The sequence below is a fragment of the Sebastes fasciatus genome, chromosome 19 (assembly GCF_043250625.1).
Source record: "Sebastes fasciatus isolate fSebFas1 chromosome 19, fSebFas1.pri, whole genome shotgun sequence".
Taxonomy (NCBI): domain Eukaryota; kingdom Metazoa; phylum Chordata; class Actinopteri; order Perciformes; family Sebastidae; genus Sebastes; species Sebastes fasciatus.
The window spans coordinates 18,597,711-18,620,336 of record NC_133813.1 but is presented as its reverse complement, the minus strand read 5'-3'; the positions used below and the strand labels follow the sequence as shown (position 1 = coordinate 18,620,336).

The following is a 22,626-nucleotide window of genomic DNA, read 5'->3' as shown; positions in this document are numbered from 1 at the left end:
CAATATGCTTTTCCAGCTGAAATGCTGTCGCTTCTTTGATTCCCTAGACAATTTCTTTAACTCAGTTTGTTCTGCCGCATGCGAACTGAACGACATTGAAGTGGTCTATGTGAAGCACTTCATCAAAGTTCTGGGAGGGCAGTTCGGTTAAAGCGAGGGTAGGCAGAATGTTTTTGGCATTATTGGGCAAAAAATCCTTAATAACCTTTCAGCATATTGTAATTCAAATGTTAGGAGAGAAAACTAGACGTCTACACCTTCTCATGGCTCTGTTTTCAGGCTTTCAAATGTTTTCCGATCACGGGAGACTTTGGCCAATCACTGGTCATTTCAGAGAGAGAGCGTTCCTATTGGCTGTTCATTCTATGGAGGCAGCTGTCGATCACTGGCAAACTCCAATCAAACGGTCAAACTAGGCAGCGCTGATCAAATATGAATCCATATTATGTTACTGTAATGCCTATTTCTGTCCTCTAATGTTTTCAGAAACATCTTGTAGTGTACTGTTTAGCTGTAAAATGAGAAAGTGTGCTCCAGCTGGTGGGCGGTGGTTGGTATTTCCTCAGCTGACCCCAACATGGCTGCCGGGTCACAAACTTTTATTTTTTCAAGATGTTTCTGAAAACATTTGAAGTGAGAAATAGGCATTACAGTAACATAATATTGATTCATATTTGATCAGCGCTGCCTAGTTTGACCGTTTGATTGTAGTTCGTGAGTGATTACACTTGGAGCAGGGTTTCACCTGGATCTTGGTGGTCTCCGGTATTGTGGCTGCATCTGCTGCCGCGTCGGTGCCTGCTTGACACCAACTGCTACCATCCCTAATTAACTACGTCTGTACGAGGGACTACCAATGCTAACGAGGGATTTCCAACACCTAATGACAATGTGGCAGCCTGGAGAATAACACTTCTCAATCACTGCCAAAGACATCAAGAGCTCCCAGCAAGCATGCTGATGCTGCAGGAACCAATGCACGGGCATCGATCGCAGGGACGTCCCACACCAATACACATGGACGTACTGAGGAGAGATGCTGGACAGTGCTGGCTTTCCGATAGTTGTATTATCACTCTTTCCATCCACCACTATTGGTTTTGTGTTATCAGCCCTACTTGTATTAGTTATTACAGCTGCTAGACTGCTATTGTGGCTGCTTCTATATCTCTCTCTCTCTATCTCTCTCTCTCTCTCTCACTCTATCTATCTGTCCCCCCAGCCGGTCTCGGCAGATGGCCGCCCGCCCTGCGCCCGGTTCTGCTCCAGGTTTCTTCCCAGTAATCGGGGAGTTTTTCCTGGCCACAGTGCGCTTGGTGGATCCTGTTGGGTCTCAAAACTATGGTGTACGGTCATAGACCTGCTCTACATATAAAGCGTCTTGAGATAACTTCTGTTGTGATTTGACGCTATACAAAAATAAATTGATTTGATTTGATTTGATTTGATTGACAGCTGCTCAGAGACGTCAAGGCTCCAGCTCGTCTCTGATTGGTTGTTTTCCTTCGGTCTGTGAAATCGTATAGATGCCATTAGGAGCACCGGAGGACACAGAGGCACATGATTGTTTTTCAGATTACCTATCTCATTCACTGCTGTCATGATATAGTGACCATTTTATAAAAATAACTTTTTTGGAATCATATTTGCTCCAATCTCGCCTACTGCTGCTTTAATCATCACGCAAGCTGCAATATGAGTTTGTCTCGTGTGGTTGGGAAACAGCATAATGAAATATAATTCCAGTTACATTATTTTGGCGAGATCCGTAGACATAGCAGTCAGCGCTACTTTGCATATTATGAAGTATGCAAATCATAAACCGTGTGTGTTTGTCTTGCAAACAACAAGACAGGAGTGGAGTCCCTCAGTATCATTACAGCGCGATCTCTTAATCTGGAGCATCAGCTTCCCTATTGACAGCTTTAAGGGATTGGGGTCATTGTGTTGGAGGATTAGTGTGCATTAGTGGACCCTCTCCATGGCACACTCCTGATAATGTAGGCCAAAAGAGACAAGGTCGCTTATTTCACAATAGGCTGCTTTCACAAACACAGGTTGGACACAAATGATCACGGATGGAGGCAGGTGTTTGTGGGAAGGTGGAGCTGCAAATGGAAAAAGCTCACTTGTGAAAGTGCTTGAGATGCTGTTTACAGCTATATTGTGTGGTCTGTTTAACTGAACGGATATAAAAAGTACTGTAACATGATTTTTAAAAGAGAACAGCAGACAGAAGTCAGTCCTGAGATGAATCGGGAGATGAGAGAGGTAACTCATATCACAGGTGGAGGGGAGCTCAGACTGGCAGCTCATTAAGACAAAGTGCCTCGTGCTTCCCCGCTGCACTCGTCGCTGTCATTGCTTGTCAGCACAGTGTCAGCGCTCGGCGTGCATCATAAGATAATGTCACCCCCTTTTTTTTTTTTTTACGAAGAAAGAGGTCAAAAAGCAGAGGAGAAGTTCTTTGTGTTAATGAGGCAGTTTGGAGAAAACAGCTTTGTTGGAGCAGAGGAAGGAGCAGCCTTAATTGACAAAAGAGGAATCTCAACGAGATAAAGCAGTGTGTAGGCAACAGGTAAAAAAGAGTGGTCCCAATAGTTGAGTGAGGAGACAATATGCAGCATATATTAATTATGTAAGTATAATGAAGCTGAAAAGTGGAGGGGAGGATGAGGGTGGGAGGAAGAGAGACAGACTGGGACACAGAACGACAGGGTGACTCATCACTTATCCTCAGAAAGAATATTCAAATGATCCCATGGTGCTTGGTGAAAGACTTGTACAGGGGAAAAAAATGCTTTCTGAAGTACGTTTTGAGCTAACGCACTTTGTAATTCCCCACAGATATCGAGTTAGATTCTTGTGAGGTTTTGCCAATACAAGCCTTGGGGCAACTATAAAAATTTCATGGCAAATCATCTGATACAGTAGTTGTCGAGATACTTTAGTCTGGACTAAAGTGGTGGATTGACCGCCAACATATGCCACTAAAAAGATCACCGATGTATACAGTACCAAATGAATATACAAATTCTGCAGCACCTGTTATCAGGCCATTAAATAGGCGTTATCGGTCGCTATAAGCACCATAGATGTAGGTCATTAGGGGCGTACTGCACCTACTATGTTGTAAAAGTGAAAGTGAAACTTAAAAGCAACACGTTCTAACATGTTGTAAAACTGAATGAAACGTTATGTTTTGAACACAAACAAAAAGCCTTTTTTTAGGTTTAGGCAACAAAACTACAACTTCTTTAGGTTTAGGCAACAAAAACACAAGTTTGGAGTTTTTATCGCTATCTATACTATCACAATGTTATATGTAGCTACACCTACGAAAAATAAATGCACTGAAATTCGTACATATCCCACAAAATACACTGAAAAAAATTGTACTTTGGATCAACTTAAAAAAATTGCTCTAATTTTTTACAGCTAAATTTATTAGTTTTTCTCAAATTGTATTTATGATTTGGTTGAAACCGTAATTATGATTTAATATAAATCAAAATATTTGTTTGGCCAAAGTCAAAAACTTACATTCACACAAAGTAAAAAGATTATTTATTATGAAGACCATAAACTATTTTTTTTACTTTGTTACAACTTCATTTTTCATTTTGGATAAAACTAATATTTACTATTACATCCAAGTAGAGTTTTACTTTGGAATAAACTAATTAAAATGCTCTAATTTTTTACATCTAGTTTTATTAAGTTTTCTCAAGTCAAATTTCTGATTCAGTACAAACAAACTAAAATTTTAATTTACCTTAATCAATATATTTTCTTTAGTTGCAAGCCAAAATGATACTTTATCTGTGTCAATATAATAGCATTTTTTGCTTTTTTACAACTTACATTTTCACATAAACAAAAGCTAGTAGAAGTTTCACATAAGATCAAATTAAAAAAACATTTTGTTACAGACAATGTTTAGTTTAGTTTACTATTAATAAAGACAGGAATATTCTCTTCAAATACCTAAATGTTTATTGTGATGTCTTTTTAAAATATGCATCACCTTTTCTGTTATGTACTAAAAAAAAGAAAAAAAAAAAAACCAAAAAAAGGAAACCCACAATGAATTGTGCGGCCAATAAAGCTAGCAAGTATACTCAACACTTGAGGAAAAATACATAGTAACTATAAAATCAAATAAATCATGATCTTTTCAATGTTTTTTAAACCTTATGCAACCTTTCTGTAACCTTAACCACAGATATCTTAACATGTGAAACGGGTTTGTACATCTCTCCTTTAGAACCTGAGATATGTAATGTAATAGCCATTAAGAAGTGTAAAAATAGATTCTAACAGTGTTAAAACTTGACTATCCTTTGATAAAATGACCAGAATGTATGAATGTCACATTATTTTGAACCATTACAAATGTGAGATCAAGAGACCCAAAAAAACAACCAAGGAAAAGTGCAGTTCAATTGCTGGGGGTGCAATCTATGAACAAAGCTTGGTCTTTTGTGCATAAGTCAGTTTAAGAACATTACCATTACTAGTACTGAATTGCTTGTCATGTGAATTTAGCATTATTCACATTTTCAGTGTTAATAACAGTGCCACAATATTTATACCACAGAAAGAATTCTGTTAACAGAGACAATCAGAAATTAAGGCCATCTATCTTTCAAATCTTCCACTCCTGATTCCTTTCCCATAATGTCCTGTCTTTGCAGTGAAAAAGTCTTGTCCATTTTGTCCTTTATCACTGCACAATTGTTTCGCTTCTTCACATCACTTAAAAGTGACAGTCTCTGTTAGGTATGTCGTTGGCCTTTCCATTTTTTTTGCTGGCAATGCATCCTCTGGAGACAGTTTTCAATTAAAGTCTGTTTCTCTCTCTTATTTACAATTAACAATGAAACTCTTCCATCATCTTGGAATGTATTTGAATACAAGCTATAAAACAGAACAAAAACATGCTGTATCCAAATGTCTTCCTTGATTGATCCAGTATTTAGAGCTTGACACTCACTTTGCGTGCACACTTTGCGTGTCATTTTCTTTGGCTCTATCTCCATGAATATTTTCTGCAGTGCATCAAAAGTGTATTTGAGCTCACCTGGATAGCTCAAGTTTAGAGCATAGATGAAGCCAAATAACATGGCACATGCATGTGCGACCGATGGCAACCCATTAAGGACTTCCACACCTTCAAGAGCAATCCCAATGTCATGTGGTGGCTGGAGAGGATCCTCCTCCTCCCTGATGACAAACACTGCCATTGTACACCTCTCAAGCTTGGTTTCAGCTTCATCCTTCTGCACAACCTGATAAAAGACAAGACATTTATGAGAAAATTATTCTGATGAAACCACTGACTGATGTACCAATACAAGAAAATATCTATACAAACAATTCTCTCAATCAAATCTCAATAAAAAACTTAAATTGGGGTTCTAGTGATGCGAAAATGTTAATGACTTGCAAAGTCCAGCAGATTTAATGGCAGCTCCTCCAAATATTTTCCTCATAGCAAACATTTGACTTTATCGCAAGTAAAGCATTGGTACACATTAATAAAAGCTATATCCAAAAAGTTATAACATCTTAAATAGTACAATACAGTAGCATACATACTAGTATAAGATTCACTATAATGTTAAAAGTTACAACTGCCTTGTGTCTCCATATTTTCATTAATTTCAGAATCTTCAGACACTTACCACAATCCAATATTTGGATATAATATCCATTTTATGTCCAGGCTTTTCGCTACTCCATCTGCACTTCTGCTGCTGCTCTGAAGTGACAAATATTTCACACTGCAATTAAAATATCTGAATAGGTTCCAGCCAAATATAGCCACACTATATAGTGTTTTACAAAATATAAAATATAAACCAGCAAAGAGACTTAAGTCGTTGTGTTAGACATATTCAATTTAAAAAAAAAATTGATGATTAATGACCACTGGGGGGGCAGAGAACTCCACAATAATTATAGGCATAGTCAAATGTACAGTACATGAATGTACGATACGCTTGAGTATTTTTATAGGACCTGAGACCACGTTTATGAGCTTTAAAGTTTGAATATTCAATGTTTTATCTTGTGTATAGCTTAAGTGATTCATGCAAAACTACTTACCAGATACTCCTTGATAAGTTTGTCCACGTCTTCCCCAAGGTACAAAATAAGGCACTTCAGCAGACACTCTCTTTTTTGATTCACCTCGAGGCTCTAGGTGAGAGCACAAACACACACACATAATGCAAAACTATACTGTCCGATTTTTCAACTTGAAGATGCAACCTGAAGATTCAAACACTACACAATGCACAAATGGGAGTTACAGTAATTGTGATTTACAAATGCTTTGAGCAAACCAGTTAAAAGGCCTGTCAAACTGAGAAGACAAACGTAGTACATCTTCCAACATGTAATCTAACTCCACAATCAAATGTGTTGACAAGATGAGCACTATTGCTTCTATTTACAATGTTACTATTTATGTGATATAAGGCAAATGTTTATGTATTGTATGTACCAGTACATACTTGATCAAGAACTTTCAGTATGTTCCGGGTTTTCTCCCTGACAACTCCTCCCTTGTTTCTGATGATGTCAATCAGCTTGCTGTGGTGCTTGTCCAAGGAAGCCAGGAATCGCGGTTGAAGTGGAACAGTTGTGATCCTCATGAATTCAGCATTGACCTTTAAAAAACAAAATAGCACATGCAAATGTTCTTGCATTACATGTTACATTACAGCTGTGTGGTACATGAGATCTTATTTTTTATATCAAGGGCCAAAACATGCATTTTTAATTGGTTTGGCTCCATTTCTTAGCAGGTTTCTTATGATAGGGGATAATATTATTTACTTTACAGGCCACCACTGAAGTTACTTACCTCATCCATTGTGAACCATGCAGGCCATCTCTCTTTCAACTCTTCCATTCCTGATTCCTTTCCCACAACGTCCTGTCTTCGTAGTGAAAAAATCTTGTCCAGCATGGGACTTACCAAATTCAGCAATGTGGCTAAACTGTGACCTTTTCATGAAACAACAGCAAACCTGTAAACACAAAGCAAAAGGTGAGATTTCACATTTAGTTTTTTGATGGGATAGTTAACATTGTCCATAATTGTCACTACAGACTCTAATTTAATAATTAGGCCTTAGACATAATGGTGGTATTACAGTATACTGCATTAACATTGAAAAAATGGAGAATGTGATATGAATTCTTCCTCTTTAATCGATACTCACTATCTAGTACTTAATCCATTCTCATCATTTTTGATTAAGCTTAAAAAGAGTAAAAGTAATATTCATATGAGTTCACAGGATTTATATTAGCCTACAACATGTTGTTTCAAGAGCAAAAAGAGCAAAGTCACCATATAAACGAACATATTCCTCTTAGCAAAACGGTAACTCTGGATTAAACAATGTGTAGGGCACAGAAAATTGTCAATCACCTGTCGTACTATCAATCCCTCCCTGTGTTGCTTATCTAAGCAGATTCACTGCTTGGAGGGTACCCTGATGGAGGGAGGTGGGGGTGCATGTCTGAGATGTCTCTAAACTCAACGGTTCCATGCAGTAACCAGACAGAGAGCTGAGGCTGTAAACAGACCGGCTGTGGATGAGAGACGGCCGGTGAACGTGCGTCATCTCCGTCAAATTACGTTTTGTTTGTTAAACACAAGTTTTAATAAATTGATTTCGTTTTTACTCCAAAGGTTTATGACACTTACAGTAACGTTCATTATGGTCGTCAATTCAGTAACGTTAAAGTGTCCGCGGAGTTTCACCTTGTCCTCCTCACCTGGCTCTGCTGCTGCAGCTCTCTGTGTCTCTGTGTGTCTCTGTGTGTGAGAGCGGCGGAGGAGTCCAGCCCCGCCCTGGTAGAAACATGTCCAGACCCGCCGGCCCTCTACCCTTCTCCCGGTCTCCCGGTATAACACAGCCATGCCTCTCCCGAGCACTTTTCTCATGTGAACTCCGGACAATGTCCGGAGAAAATGACTTTAGCTAACAACATTAGCTCCAGTATTGACTTTGCACGTGTGAACCGTTGGTAAAGAAAGGTTTCTCTCTACATGACACATTAAAGCAGATAACCTGGTTTAGCTAGTGTTAGCTAACAACCGCGCAAAATACAAGAGACAGTGTAAAATAGTTGTCCATCCTGCCACTAACCATAAATGTACACGGAAAACACATGTGCCCCTAAAAACAACACAATTTCTTATTCTTACCTTGTTTAAAAGAGTTTTCTTGAACAGCAGTCGTCCTCTCTGTTGAAGCGAGGTAATGACGGACAGCAAACTTCACGAAGGAGCGAGCTGATGTGACGTCATGTGGTCACGTGACATGAAAATCTCTGGTTTGAAGTGAAAATACTATTTGAGTTAAATTATTGCTTTACTTTACTCCAGGGGGAGTATTATTTGCTTTAAAGCAAAGTGAAAAAAACTGGTTTAAACCAGAAAGCATGATTTTCAATCAGACCAATATAGAAATGCACTTTAAATGAATGACACAGGTGATTGACTTTTTTCAGTGTAGTATAAAGAGCGGCAAATGCCATGTAGGGAGGAGGCTGGGGTGGATGGGTGGGTCAAAAAACACCAGACCTTTGCCCAGGTGTTCGTGTCCCGTGTTAAACCATTTGTCACGTAACTTCCGTAATTAAGTTACCGTACATCCAGTGTTATTTCAACCCAAACCACACTCTTTTTCTGAACATGACTAAGTAGTTTTTGTCACAGAACTTCCATACTTAAGTTACGCCATAGTACCTTAGTAGTAGTACAGCAGTACATTACTACCTTAGTAGTTTTGTTGCGTAATACTAATTATTTTCTTGCCTAAACTAAACCAAGTCGATCATTTCCTAATCTTAACGTGGTTTTGTTGCCTTAACCTAACTAAGTTGTTTCCTATGATGACGGAAGTTTATTTTGAAAAGACTGGAGCAGAAACTGACGCTGGACATTCGTAGGAAAATGCACAAAAATGAGGAATAACTTTTTGTAAGAAATCTTACCAGCCGTTGTATGAGAATACATCTATACTACAGCGCCTGACTTCCTCTTCTGCTCCTGTCATAATTACTACGGTCACTAGAGGTTGCAATTGTGTTCTTTTATACCTTCTTTCGTTGATCTATCATGTGAATAGATGATAAAACCTACTAGTGGGTGTAGTAGGCCCCTATTCACCCACATCTATGGTGCTTATAATGTCCGATAATGCCTATTTAATGGCCTGACAACAGTCTAACATGACTTATAATTATTAGAAAAGTGGCCCTGCAACTGTAACAACAATGTTAGAAGTAATAAAGGAATGGCTGAACTAACAGGTGTTTCAATGAATCAACAGTGCATTTATATGAAAAAATATATGAAAGCCAAATAGATAGTTTTCTGATAAATTGCTGTATCAAAACACAATTACATAAAGATAGAAGATATACAAGTGCAAGGTTGTACTCGGTAGAAACGGTACTGTAGCTGTGCGCTCACATTCAACATTGGGCATTGTGGCACAAACATGCTAAGTGCAGTAGAAAAACAAAGTATTTTATACAAAAAGAAGCTGTGACAGAGTATGAATGGTTTCTCTTTTTCAAAAGAAAGAGTGAGATGGGTTTGAGTCAAAGCAAACAAACGCCAAACATGCTGCAAGGCCGACAGTTGTTCAGGTTTGGTCTGACCGTAAATAAATAAAATGGTGACCTTCTGCTTATTTCACAGGGACATTCCTGCCTCTATGCATGGGTATAATTTGAAGCCAGCTGGCTGAGAAGAAACTTGTAGATACAATATAATTTTTTTAATGCTTTTATTATCTGATATATACAGTATGTATTCAGCACAGGACAGATGGAAAAATATTTTTGAAAAGGTCTTAAACATCAAGAAAGAGTATGGTTACATATACAGTTTCAGAATATAGTATAATAAGTATATATGCGCATAATAATGTGTCCATTGTAAACATTAAATACACTATTTTTTTTGGTGTATAATGTAGCGCAATGTTTCCCAAACGTTTATGTGTTATTGAAAACATATACACATGTTAAATGACACCAAATAAATGCATTTAGGCGGCGTTAACAGGCTCTTGCTTTTTTCCTCTAGTCACTTAAACAAACAGAATGTGCGATAGTCTTTCATATTAGATTCAATGTTATAAGTAGGCTACAATTATCAGAACAATACCAACATTCAAGCTCCCTCGTATGGCTCAAAGGTGTACTGCAGATATAAATGTTATAAGTAGGGCTGTCAATTGATTAAAATATGTAATCGAATTAATCGTATGATTGTCCATAGTTAATCGCAATAAATTGCAAATTAATCGCACATTTTTTATCTGTTCAAAATGTACCTTAAAGGGAGATTTGTCAAGTATTTAATACTCTTATCAACGTGGGAGAGGGCAAATATGCTTGCTTTATGCAAATGTATGTATATATTTATTATTAGAAAACAATTAACACAAAACAATGACAAATATTGTTCAGAAACCCTCACAGGTACTGCATTTAACATTAAAAAATATGCTTAAACAGGCAACTGTCAGTGTGTCAGTGTGCTGACTTGACTATGACTTGCCCCAAACTGCATGTGATTATCATAAAGTGGGCATGTCGGTAAAGGGGAGACTCGTGGGTAAACTTAGAATCCATTTTCAGTCACATATCTTGAGGTCAGAGGTCAAGGAACCCCTTTGAAAAGGGCCATGCTAGTTTTTCCTCACCAAAATTTAGCACAAGTTTGGAGCGTTAATTGGCCTCCTTCGCGACAAGCTAGTATGACAATGTTGGTACCAAAAGATTTCCTTAGGTTTTTCTAATATCATGTGGTGCCATCATCTTAACTGTAGCTTTAAAACTGAGCCCGCTACAACTTAGAAACCGCAAGTTGCGTTAATGCGTCAAAGTAATTAGTGCCGTTAAAACGAATTTGCGCATTATTATTGTGTTAACTTTGACAGCCAAAATATATTTGGCGACCCTAATTAAATCTCCTGCGACCCACCTGTGGGTTGCGACCCAGTGTTTGGGAATCACTGATGTGGCGTACACATAACTAGAGTATGAAGTCATCATATATAAGGAACAAAAAACTCTCATACTATACAGGTTGTTCTTTGTTGATGCAAAGTATGCCATAAGTTTCTTATTGAGAAATATTTGATTACTTTTTGTATTCGTTATTATCAGAATCATATGTGCAAAACGCACATGCAGCAAATTCAATTAAAAATGGGTAAGGTTGATTTTTATAAAATCACAGTTTAAGGAACTCGGATATTTTAAAAGGATATCATTTGCAAAAAAAACTAAAAAACCTGATAAATCCTACCACAAACTTCACATTAGATCACACAGCTGTGACGGGCGGATTAAAAATAGTCTATGGGAACTAGGAGTGTTGCATTTACACTAATCCTGCCTCCACAGATGTCACAAGTCTTTCACACATCACAGCAGAGACGGTTTCCTGCAGCAGCACCTTGCTTCTGTCATCTGAATTTACTTTCTAATGCACACAACTAAACCCAGTTTGTGAAAAAGCCACGAATCACTTGTTATACCTTCTCATTAAAAAATACATTGGTTGACTGCCGTTTGGCCCTTCTTTTTCATGAGTTGCATGCTGCAAAGTTAGTAAACAGAAATAATAATGTTGTTACCTTCAAGAAAAATGAAAATGATGGGACCGCATAGCAAGTGTGACGCACCACGACGACATTAAAGGTGTTTGTAATGGAATAGTTGTATTCATCCTTGAGATAGCTGCAGGCGCCCCGTCTGGCTTCGCAGTTACTTTTCCGCCTCATTTCAGATCTGAAGAGCAGTGTGTGTGTGTGAGAGAGAAATATACACACTCATGCTTGCACACAGAGAGTTTGGGCCTGTGTGTCTGACTGAGTTTAGGATGAAGGTAAAGGAGACAGAGCTGGTCTTTCAGACGCAGCAGAAATAAGGAAAACATATGACAAGGTGCAGGGTTTGCTACGGTGAAGTTCCTTGAAGCTCACACAGATGTTTGAAATATTTCTTCTTCAGCATCAATGTTTCATCTGCAGCCTGTCCATTTGTTTTGGAGATATGGTCCTGTCTTGTACACAGCACAGCAGACAGCTTTCTGTATCCATTTAATCCTAGACTATTACCCCCCCCCCCACTTTACTCCTTCTTCACCTCTCTGTCTCTCTCCTCTCCTTGATTCCCCGCTTGCTTCACACTTTATACACATGCTGCATTCATCTCGCCTACAGCCCTTAAACAAAGACTGCCTGTCTTGCTATTTTTTCCTCACTCCCTTTTCCTTCTCTCACACCTGCCACTCTCACCGTATCCTCTTGATATTTGTTTCCCCCTCAAGTTTTTCGCTGACACTGTTTTCCTGCAGAATATATCTGTCAAACATAAGGTGAGACTACAACAACTACAGGATTTAGGATTCATTTGAATCTTTGAGGGATCCTCAATCACAGTTCATTCCTCGAAAACTATCGTTTGTTTTAAATTGAGAGTGCATACAAGATTTCATTTCAGTTAGTTGGAGCGTCTTTTTTTTTTTTTTCAACAATTTGAATATGACAGATTATGAATAGATGGGTGACAAATTAAAAGAAAACTAACATAAGGTGTCTTCATAAGGTGCTGAGACAGCTTCAAGTCCCTGGAACTCTAGCAAGAAAAAAAAGAAAATCCCTCATTTGGTGTTTTGATGACGATGACAGAGAGCGCTGTCTCATAATGTAGGTGTTGAAATCTGGTTACTGTGAAGGCCATAGCGTGTGATTCACATCCATTTTTTCTGCTTTCATTTATCACAGTTTTTTCTTTCATTTTGTCGCCTTTCTGAATCTCATATTTAAATTTACATTCAGACAGTTTAGTTGACAGATTTATTTAAGGGAGTTTTTTTACATAACTGCCACAGACTCAAAAATCAGACACTGTCTGAAAAATATATATTAAGTACTGATTTCTTATGAAAAAGTAAATGCTTACAGAAAACTGAGACCGAAAGTGTTTGCCCATTCTGATGGAAGCAACAGCCAATTACAAGTGCCTTCCTGTTTGTGGCATTAGGGTCGTTCGAGATGAACTGCGTCACAGGGAAAGTGACGGCTTGTTACACCAGATGTGTTTGTTAACAGATGAAACCTTCATTTCACAACGTGAGACTAATAGCCAAAAATCTAGCGTTAAATATTAATCGTTAAGTTCAAACTTTTCACAACACGTGGTATTTGCTGTCAAAACGAGGAGCCAATCAGCTCTTTGATCAGGCGACAGCCAGGCGTATCCCATCATGCCCTGGGTCTTGCAGTCGGTGGAGAACAACTGCAGCGCCTGGCTCTAAAAACTGCTGCCGCCTCGATCTTGTGAGGTTATCGTTGCTCACGTGTGCACGACGTCAGAGCAAGTCGGGATTGAGTCGGACATAAATCTAACCGGCGTGCATTTCGCGGCGATCGCCGGTGATTGACCCAAAAGCATGTTTGGCATCTGGCTGCGCCGCTGTCACCATACCATGTTACGTCCCCGAGAAAAGCTTGTTGATAAGGTCGAACATAATCACACGAATCAAGAGTTTTCAAAAAAATACAAGTTTTTATTTAAGTGCAACACATAAATAGTTGACCAATAATTAACCAAAGAGCAAAGTTAAGTAAAAAAACAAACTAACCCCTAAAGTTTTCCCCAAAACTAACTTAACTGGTGAGCCGGCAAAAAGGAACAAAAGAGGGGAAGCCACCTCAGCCCAGCTCTTACAGAGCCGGCAGAACCGGGTGCTTCCTTCTACCCCTGAGCAACATAACCCCAAACTAAACCCTGACAAACTAGACCACCGGACTCACCAGAAAGGATAAAGAATGAAACAAAACTACATGTGGTCACTATTCTGCTGCTACTGCTGCTGCCAGGCCAGAGTGGAAGAGAGAGTGATCCCAAATCCCATCCCCCTCTTTATTGATTCCCAATCAAGAGAGCAGCCACACCTGGAGAGAAGAAACACAGACACTGGCTGCATCCCAAAGCTCTTAATTGCATCCCTGTTTCCCTCACTTGCGTCTCATCCTTGCGTCTTAGTCCCTCCCACCAGGGAAGCATGGAGAGACGCAAGGAAACCATGCGAGGAGAGAGGAAACGAGGAAATACGATTTAAGAGACATGAGACGGTCGTTTCCTCTGAAGCGTCACGTGAAGCGACGTCCGTCTCTGATGACAGCAGCAGCTGATCACATCTGGATCAGCTGTCAGTCAACTTTAACAGCTGTTTGTGTCTGAACTGTACTAATACTAATAAAGACAAGTGCAAGCTGCAGCCTGTATTTCTACTGTGGACTGCTTAGAGGCTCAGGAACCATCTCTACTGGCACAATAACTTTATATTATTTATTCATTATTAGCGTCTGTAGTTATTGATATTCTGATTGTGAGTTAATTATTTCATAACCCAGAATATGACTACGGTGTTTTTTGAACACTGGACATTATTTATTAGGCTAAAGGGAAAATGTAAATGATGTAACTCATATCAAACCCGACATTCAGGAATTATCAGCCTCATGTGACTGAATGGAAATGAGGATAAATGATGTAAAAGGTGTTTGTTGCTGACAGACAGACTCTCCTTCTCTCTCTGACTTTAATAGTATCATTAATAAAAGTTAACGGGGGAAATAACAGATCATAAAAAGAAAAATCATTCTAAAAAATGCAGAAAGTTATTTTAAGTCAGTTTGTCAGGTGTTATAAACCCCTCTCAGTGTCAGGCTGCTTCACTGACGGTGTGTGAAGGAGAGATACTGCAGGTCCTTCTGCTGCTGCTCATAGCTTCAATTAACACAGATTTGAACTAGATGGTGAATCAGAAGACAACTAAACTATAAAACGTTACTCTGTGATCTGTTTTCACTCCGGTATGAAACTCAGTGATGTTGAGAGGTAAAGTTATCAGATCAGTCTGATCGGCAGCAGCGTCCAATCAGTAACTGATATCCAATAAGGGGGCGTGTCGGTCGGTAAAAGACTTCCGTGCAGGATACACTGGTGTATCCTCGCTCATAGCTCCTCCGGCACGCCTCCTCGATCCTCGATCCTCGCTCCTCGATGCACAAATAAGGGCTTTGGGACGGTCTTCAAAATGGCGCACCAGAACTACTTCCGGTTCAAGCGAGGATCGAGGAGCGAGGAAACGAAAATTAAGAGCTTTGGGACGCACCCCAAGATTAGGCATGAGACAGGATCAGAGGCCTGTACTAAGAAGCGAGTTCAACATACCCAGGGTATCTTCTTGTTATCTGGCTTCACTAACCCTAACAAACGAAATCTCGCTAAACTGTACTACGAAGCTGGTTATCAACTCGGTAAATCAACCCAGGGTTTTCCAATCTCGTTATGAGCGCGTTCACATGAACGAGGAGGTGTTTGCAGCGTCTGACCAATCACAGACATGAACAAGACTACTGACGGACAGGCAGAGCGGCACATTTAACAAAGAGTAAACTATATTAGACAAATACGAAGAAATTAAACACATAATCCAGGCTAAAAGTAACGCAGTTGAAGATGCTAAATGCAGGAAGAACAGCTGGAAAAAGGAAAAACTCCTGATGTGTGAATGCGTAAATTAACAGATTTATTAATTTAACGAAACACTCAAAAGTTAGACACAGTTGTCTAAACATAAATAGCTTTAAAGAATGTAATAGATGAGTGGATTACACCTATTTCAACACTGAATATTCAAAGGGGCGTCTATGACTATTTAAACATCCTCTCACCTGCGTCCCCCCTCTGTGGCGGTGTGAATCGGACTCAAGAGCAGGTAAAAAATAAATAAATATAAAAACATAATTCAAAGAGGTAAACACCCCCAGCATAAAGTCAGCTGTTCTTCCTGCATCTGTCAGTTTAAACTGTGTTGTTTTTAGTCTGGATTATGACTTAAACTTCTTCATATGTGTATAATATCATCATACAATCACCGCACCGAGCTCTGATTGGTCAGTAGGAGGTGCTTTCATAGGAGTTGATCTCTTATCTGGAACATAACATTCTCCGGAGCAGGTTAGCTGTTCAGCATAAGTTATCATGGAGATCTACCCCGGTAAGGAGTGAACCAGCTTCGTAGTACGGAAAACCCAGAGTTAACCCTGAAGTTACCTCGATAACGCCAAATCCTGCTTCGTAGTACAGCCCTCAGGCCTCAGAAGGAGGGGGAGCATAACATACCATAACACCTGAAAGTGGGGAGACAAAAAGTTGGATGGAACAGATACCTGCTTCTTTCAGATAGAAGGAAAAAGGCCTTCATTATAGTACAAATTTGGCACACAAGGGAACAAGTTAGTAACATCTAGGCCCTGTGGCGTCATTTCAACCCTCAAGTGAGGTTTCCTGGTCCTGGACTCGAAGCTAATGACAGCTACCTTCACCAAAGGTAAGTCCTTGCTGCTTCTACTAACATCTGAGATGATGTCTTTGGCTCTGTTCAGTTGTTGTTTGTGTGTTTGCTGCGTGTGCAGTGCTGGCTGATATTGCTCCAATCTGTGCTTGTTTGGTGACATCTTGCTGGCTGCTAATGTCTGCTCTTATGCTGCTGTCAATCATCTCGGCCTACCTATGTGTGTAGCCATGTAGGAATCCAATTCATGTGGTGGTTGACCTGATTTTTCTTCTGTTTTTTTGTTTTTGGCAGGTGTGTTGTTATGTGTGCTTTCAATCTGTTGAGTGCTGTGTTGTTGAATTTTTTTTTTTTTTTATGACATATTCCTGGTTGTGTGTTTTTGTGCACTTGCTTTTAATGTTTTAACTCAAAACAATAGGTCTATTTTGACCACTTGTTTGTCACATTGAGATACAAACTGCTGAACTGCCTTTTTTGTGCTGCTTATTGTAAGAGCTTGTCTGCTCCATTTTTTTTTTTTGTGATATGCTGTTAGTAATGATCTGCTGCATAGCTGCTGGGTCTTCAAGCCTGCTGCAGCTGCAGTGCAGGTGCATTGCTTGGTTTAGATTTATCCATGTCAGGTCGCTGGATAGCGTGCTCTCTTTGTGGTCTGAGGTGCTTAGCAGGTGACCTGGCACACATAGTGGTTGGTCTCCAAATACTGGATGGAAGCTTGTGTTGGTTTATGGAAGAACGTATTGTCCTGTTGTATGCTTGTGGGTGGTGATGATGATGGTGGCAGAGCCTCAGCTTGTGTTTATTACACTGCGTTTTCACATAATACATCTGTTCTGTGTAAGTTGGCTGACTGAAATGAGCTGTTCTGCTCAAAGAAAGCCGGGGATATATTTTATTCATATTTAAGCATTATGCATCTGAACTTGTTGTGTGTGTGTGTGTGCTACTAACCAGGAGGCATGAACGCATAAAGTTGATTTGTAGGTTTATTACTGCTCTGCCTCTCTCTCATGCTTTATCTCCGTCTCTTACTCTCTCCCACATTCATCAGCTGCTGCAGGGCCACTATGTTAATTGTGCCATGGTGCTAAACTCGCCTTATCCAGGCCAAGGAGAGAAAGGCGATTCTATTTAGATAATACTAATTCAGCAGTAGTGTGTTTACCGCAGCAGCATCTGTCCCTGATTCATTTCTTTCTGCCGCTTTGAGGTTGGTGGTACAGCTCCGTGGGGCAAACGCAGCGAGTGTCAGACCACACCTGTGGTGTATGTGTGCAGCTCCATCAGTTGAGTTCATGCTAATTATTTGCTGTAGGGAGAGTGGAAGACTTTGAAGTGACGTTGACAACTTATTTTGCACCATCTTGATAAGCAGATACATGCTAATCCTGTTTCGACAGACGCTCATTGTATGAATTTCTCATCACATAACGTGAACATAAGAGAACAGTCTGAATCACACGCATACACTATACACACATGCTTTTACCTGCACAGTAAATGATTAATCTGTCTCTCAGACGTGACAGCTTATTCACTCGCTAAATGATCTTTCCTCTGTATATGATGACTTGTGGGTAATGCAGGCATTCGGCTCACAATCATGGCCTGTGTTCGACATTCATTTCTCAACAGAGAGGCTGATCTATGTGGGTTTACTTTACACTGAAGCCAGTGACCCCTGTGTGTCAAACCTTTTACACAAAATGTGGACTATAGCTGCAAGTCAGGTCAGTATATCATGTTGTTGTCAGGTCTCTGGTCATGCAGCACAGTTAATTACTCGTGACTTACTGACCCTTTTTGATATAGTGACCAGTTTTCCACTTGTGGGTCCTGTGGTGGTTTACACAGGTTAAACAACTTTCACGAGGCTGTTTGACCTGTGTTGGATGCTGAGCTTGGGGGTAGAAGTGAAGATAACTGTCCTGCGCTGGAGGTGGAAAAGCAGTCACATGCAATGGTGGAGCAGACAGCAGTTGAATGGGTCTAAACCACAATAATCCCATATAATAATAATCCCACGATATGATTCAATGGAATCATATCGTGATGAAATCATACATCGAGATGTCATGATACACAACTACGTTGTCTAAATTGATAATAACAAGCACATTTTAACTCAGATTTTTCAGAAAATGTGATCATTTTGCATTCGAGTGTTTAATTAAATGTGAAAACACTCCAGTACTTTTCATTTGTCACGCGTTTAAAGGGGACCTATTATGCTTTTGTGCTTTCCCCCCCTTACTTTAGTGGGTTATAAAGTTTTTGTTTGTGTGTTTGCCCAAAGTCCACGCCAAAGGGAGTTACTCTCCCCCACAGAAACACCGCACCTAAACTGCCTGAAACGCCTTGCTTGAAGTCCCGTCTTTTCTTCCGTTACATGGTGATGTCACAAAGTAATACATTTGCTTAATACCTTCCATAGTGGCTAGTTTGGTACGCCCTCAAACAAAAAGCTAGTTAGAGGGGAGTTGGAGCACAGTCTGAGGAGTTTGGTTCGGTTGACAGCGTGGGCCAATCGTGACCGATCAGAGCAGAGCTAGGCTTTTTCGGAAGGGCTCAAACAGAGTGTTTCAGGCAGAGGGTGAAAAGAGGTGCTGCAGCACAGCCGGTATAAGAAAGGTAAAGTGTTTTTTGAACATTAAAGCATGTCAACATGCTCTAGTAGAAACCCAAAATACAAGTATGCACCTGAAAATAAGCGTAATGAGTCCTCTTTAATGTTTAAAATGCCATAAAACTACCTTAAAAATGAACCTGTTGATGTTGGAGTATGGTTTTTGATTACTCTTAGATTACAGATTCCATTTCTTTACATGATAAAAGTTACAATAGATCACCAAGAGATTTTTAAACATCGTTTCAAGTCATGAAAAGCTCCCGCCAAGCTTTTGATGCTCTTTCACGCATTAATTCATGCCAATCATTGAAATAACAAAGCTGTAGGATTCAGTGGCGTTGGTAAAACAAAGGGAAACATGCTCAAGAGTTTATTTAAAAGCCCACGCATACACCTCAGGCTTCCATCTGGCAGTATCTGCATCAGTGCACTTGTCACAAGAGCTGATGGGTGCGCTGTCCGCGACAGCTTTTAGATCACGAGGAAGACGGTGTCATCTCGAGACACGGGGACTTTGATTGTCAGTATTATGACACGTCTGAAACCGTGCGGGATGGGTTTTGCCGACAGAGCTGCGACGTGCGGGGGCGCACCAAGCAGGTGGTTTAACTCCCACTATCGTCTGATGTCTTGACACCCTGTGGGCTCTGGTGTGTCAGTATCAAACGTTGCCACCCTGGATTCAGTGGCAGAGAGATGTAATTACATTGTGTTGCATGAAAAAAATGAAACGAGAGACAGAGACAGAGACAGAGAGAGAGAGAGGGAGGTGGAGAGAGAAATAGAAAGTTATTACCTTTGCAGTGACAATTCACTGGCAGAGATGGGCGGCCTTTGATGGTGGGCCCAGTGTGCGTCTTTGTGATGTCAAATTGGAGATCTGAGGATCATTTATTCATGAGTCTACATCTCTAATGCTCTCTGGTCGGCTAAGTTGTTTGTATTAGTCGCCTCGGGCCTGAATAGTGGTTAAATTGCTCCTGAATAATTTCCTTTATTCGCCATTGTTTCAGCTTTATTTGGCAACAGGGGAGGAAGTCGTCACATTAATTTGCTCTCTCTTCTCTCTGTCTCTGCCTGTATTTACATTTGAATCACAGATTGTGCCCTTTAAAATGCGCTTATCATACATTCATTCTGATTAGGAAAACCAATAAAACAAGTTTTAAAATGGACCGTTTGCTTCTCTGCAACATGAGCTGACACTTTAAGTTTCGTTTCCAAAACAATATTGTAAAAGTAAAAAAAAAGTTAACAGGAATTCTAAGTTTGGTTTGTTGATCAGAAGCGCATGAATGTACTTGGCAGATGTTATTACATGTAAAGTCATTCATGAATATTTTTGACTTTCCCCATCTGCTCATGTCTAATCCTGAAGCTGAAGCTCAGTTTATTCAGCTAATTGACTTGGTAGAAAAACTTCCTGACTTAAAATAGAGTTCGATGTCTAATGGCTTAAACAGGAATGACTCATAAGAAACTTTTAGTATATCCCTTTATATGTCCATAGGGCAATTATATCAACAATCTTTTTTTTTTTTTTAACAGACCCCACAGTTATTCTAATATAGGCTACTATCAAACAGTTGAGATGATGCATCAAGGTAAAAGAATAATACAAACCATGTACTGTTATTATGCAGCAATAGGTTAATATACCAGCATATGTCAATCTGTTGCCATGAAATTAGTAGTATTACCAGTACTAGTATTATTTCCATGTATTTATTCTAGATATTTACCTTATTAACATTAGGCTACTTTGAAAACATGTCAGAAACTGATATATATATATATATAGATATATATATATCAAATATATAATGGAATATGGAAATGGAATTATTAACAAATGATATTAACATCAGTAAATGTTGATAATGTTTTTTATTTCATAAAAATTGTAAATTTATTATCTGAAAACCACTACTTTTACCCGTACAGGACAAATTATCTGTTTGGTAGAGCATGTTTTTAGACAGGAAAAAATCATACTTATTGAATTATTTCTGCATATATGTATATATAAATATAATTGAATAACATTAAATATATGATATTAACAAATAATGTTAACAACAGTGAATGTTGATAAGTTTTTGTATTTCATAAAAAATGTAAAGTTATTATCTGAAAATCACTACTTTTACCCATCCAGGACAATTCAACCGTTTGGTAGAGCATGAATTTAGGCAGTAAAAATCATACTTATTAAATTATTTCTGCATATATAAAATGTAATAACATTAAATGTAATATATGAACAACAATAAATGATCAAAAGTTATTTTATTTAGTAGAAAATAGTACATTTTAATTACATCCTTAGCTGTACTAGCTTTACCATGAAGGACAACGGAACCGTTTGGTAGAGCATGTTTTTAGAAAATGATTTGCCCTATATTAGACTTTTTTTCCGTTTCAAGTTAAATAATTCTGTTCAGTAAGACCTGTGAAACTATGACATGTCAAAATAATATGCCCACCTTTGGAAAATGAGACCAGAGTCCACATGTTTGGAGTGACTTTTTTGTTGTTGCTAACTTCCTGTAAGGAGGTGGACTGAAAAGGCATGCTATTTAAAGACACGGCGACATCTAGTGGATTTTTTTAGCATAACATACCTAAACCGAGTGGTAGACATGGCTCAATCACGTTGAGTTAAGTTCAACATTTTTCAATAAGATATAGTGACTCAAAATGTGCTATACCAAACGATCAAACAGAACATTAAAGGGACACAACTGACAAATTCATTCAAGCTAAAAATGTGTTTTCCACTGAATCGGCATCCGTTACACTGGCTGATAAAAGCCAAATTCGGACTTTCTTCTAGCAGAAGTACAGTCTGTAGCTGTAGACCTTGTTTGGCACATAATTAGACAAATTGTATCCAGGATATACAAGTCTTTGAAACAGTCTGGAAGTTAACAGGCTTAGCCTACATGACGTGTCAGTATGTTCTTTAATCCTCTGGTATTCATAATGAAACATGACAAGTGGGAGCAGCTTGTCTTTGTGATGGATGTCAAAAAATCATGCTGACTTTAGTCATGTAACCGCTCTGCCTTCGTCAGTGGGCAACGCTGGCGTCTTCTCTTGCTGGAAATAGAAGGTTCACACATCGAGATCAAACAGCTGAGAACACAGAAAAAATGCCCCGTTTTGAATCACTGCTCTTCTCCATAGTCTTCGCGGCGTTTCTACGCGGAAAAGATCCCCTTTTCTAATTCACCGTGGCTGTGCGGTAATTGAGCCGAGCTGAATGTACATTTGATGCACATTTCAAAGGATGCAGTGGGCTTCGTGAAATCAAGACCACTGCCGGTCTTGATTTCACACCAGCACAGCCAGGTTCGTCCACAGTTGTTGACTGTGGATCAAAATGTCAAGCTAACATGCCTACAAGGTAAAATGTGTGCCTCGAATTCCTTTACACGTGTCCACTAATCTCAATCTGTGACATCAGAGAGGGTGGGAGGGCTGGTTTTGTCTGAGGAGACACGCTTGGTCTTCATATGGAACAAACCTCCTGCAAATACTCACACATTTGTCTGCAGTATTAATGGCTGCA

At 39.3% G+C, this 22,626-nt stretch overlaps 1 protein-coding gene and 1 long non-coding RNA gene across 2 annotated transcripts in view; both read right to left on the bottom strand.

Annotated features, from left to right (window-relative positions):
• Positions 1 to 20,151, bottom strand: part of LOC141757271 (uncharacterized) — a 71,154-nt gene extending 51,003 nt beyond the window's left edge. Inside the window, exons 1-2 of the long non-coding RNA XR_012591613.1 lie at positions 19,849 to 20,151; positions 18,998 to 19,728 (exon numbers count right to left, since the gene is read on the bottom strand). This is a non-coding gene — a long non-coding RNA (uncharacterized LOC141757271). The remainder of the gene's footprint in view (positions 1 to 18,997; positions 19,729 to 19,848) is intronic.
• LOC141757818 (uncharacterized) lies at positions 2,473 to 8,467 on the bottom strand. The gene is made up of 7 exons (XM_074618665.1): positions 8,231 to 8,467; positions 6,875 to 7,040; positions 6,522 to 6,677; positions 6,112 to 6,204; positions 5,688 to 5,762; positions 4,997 to 5,291; positions 2,473 to 2,525 (listed from the first exon to the last, which is right to left on the bottom strand). The coding sequence occupies exons 2-7, from the start codon at positions 6,977 to 6,979 to the stop codon at positions 2,473 to 2,475; spliced, it is 777 nt and encodes a 258-aa protein (XP_074474766.1). The 5' UTR covers positions 6,980 to 7,040; positions 8,231 to 8,467.
• Positions 20,152 to 22,626: the final 2,475 nt, after the last annotated feature.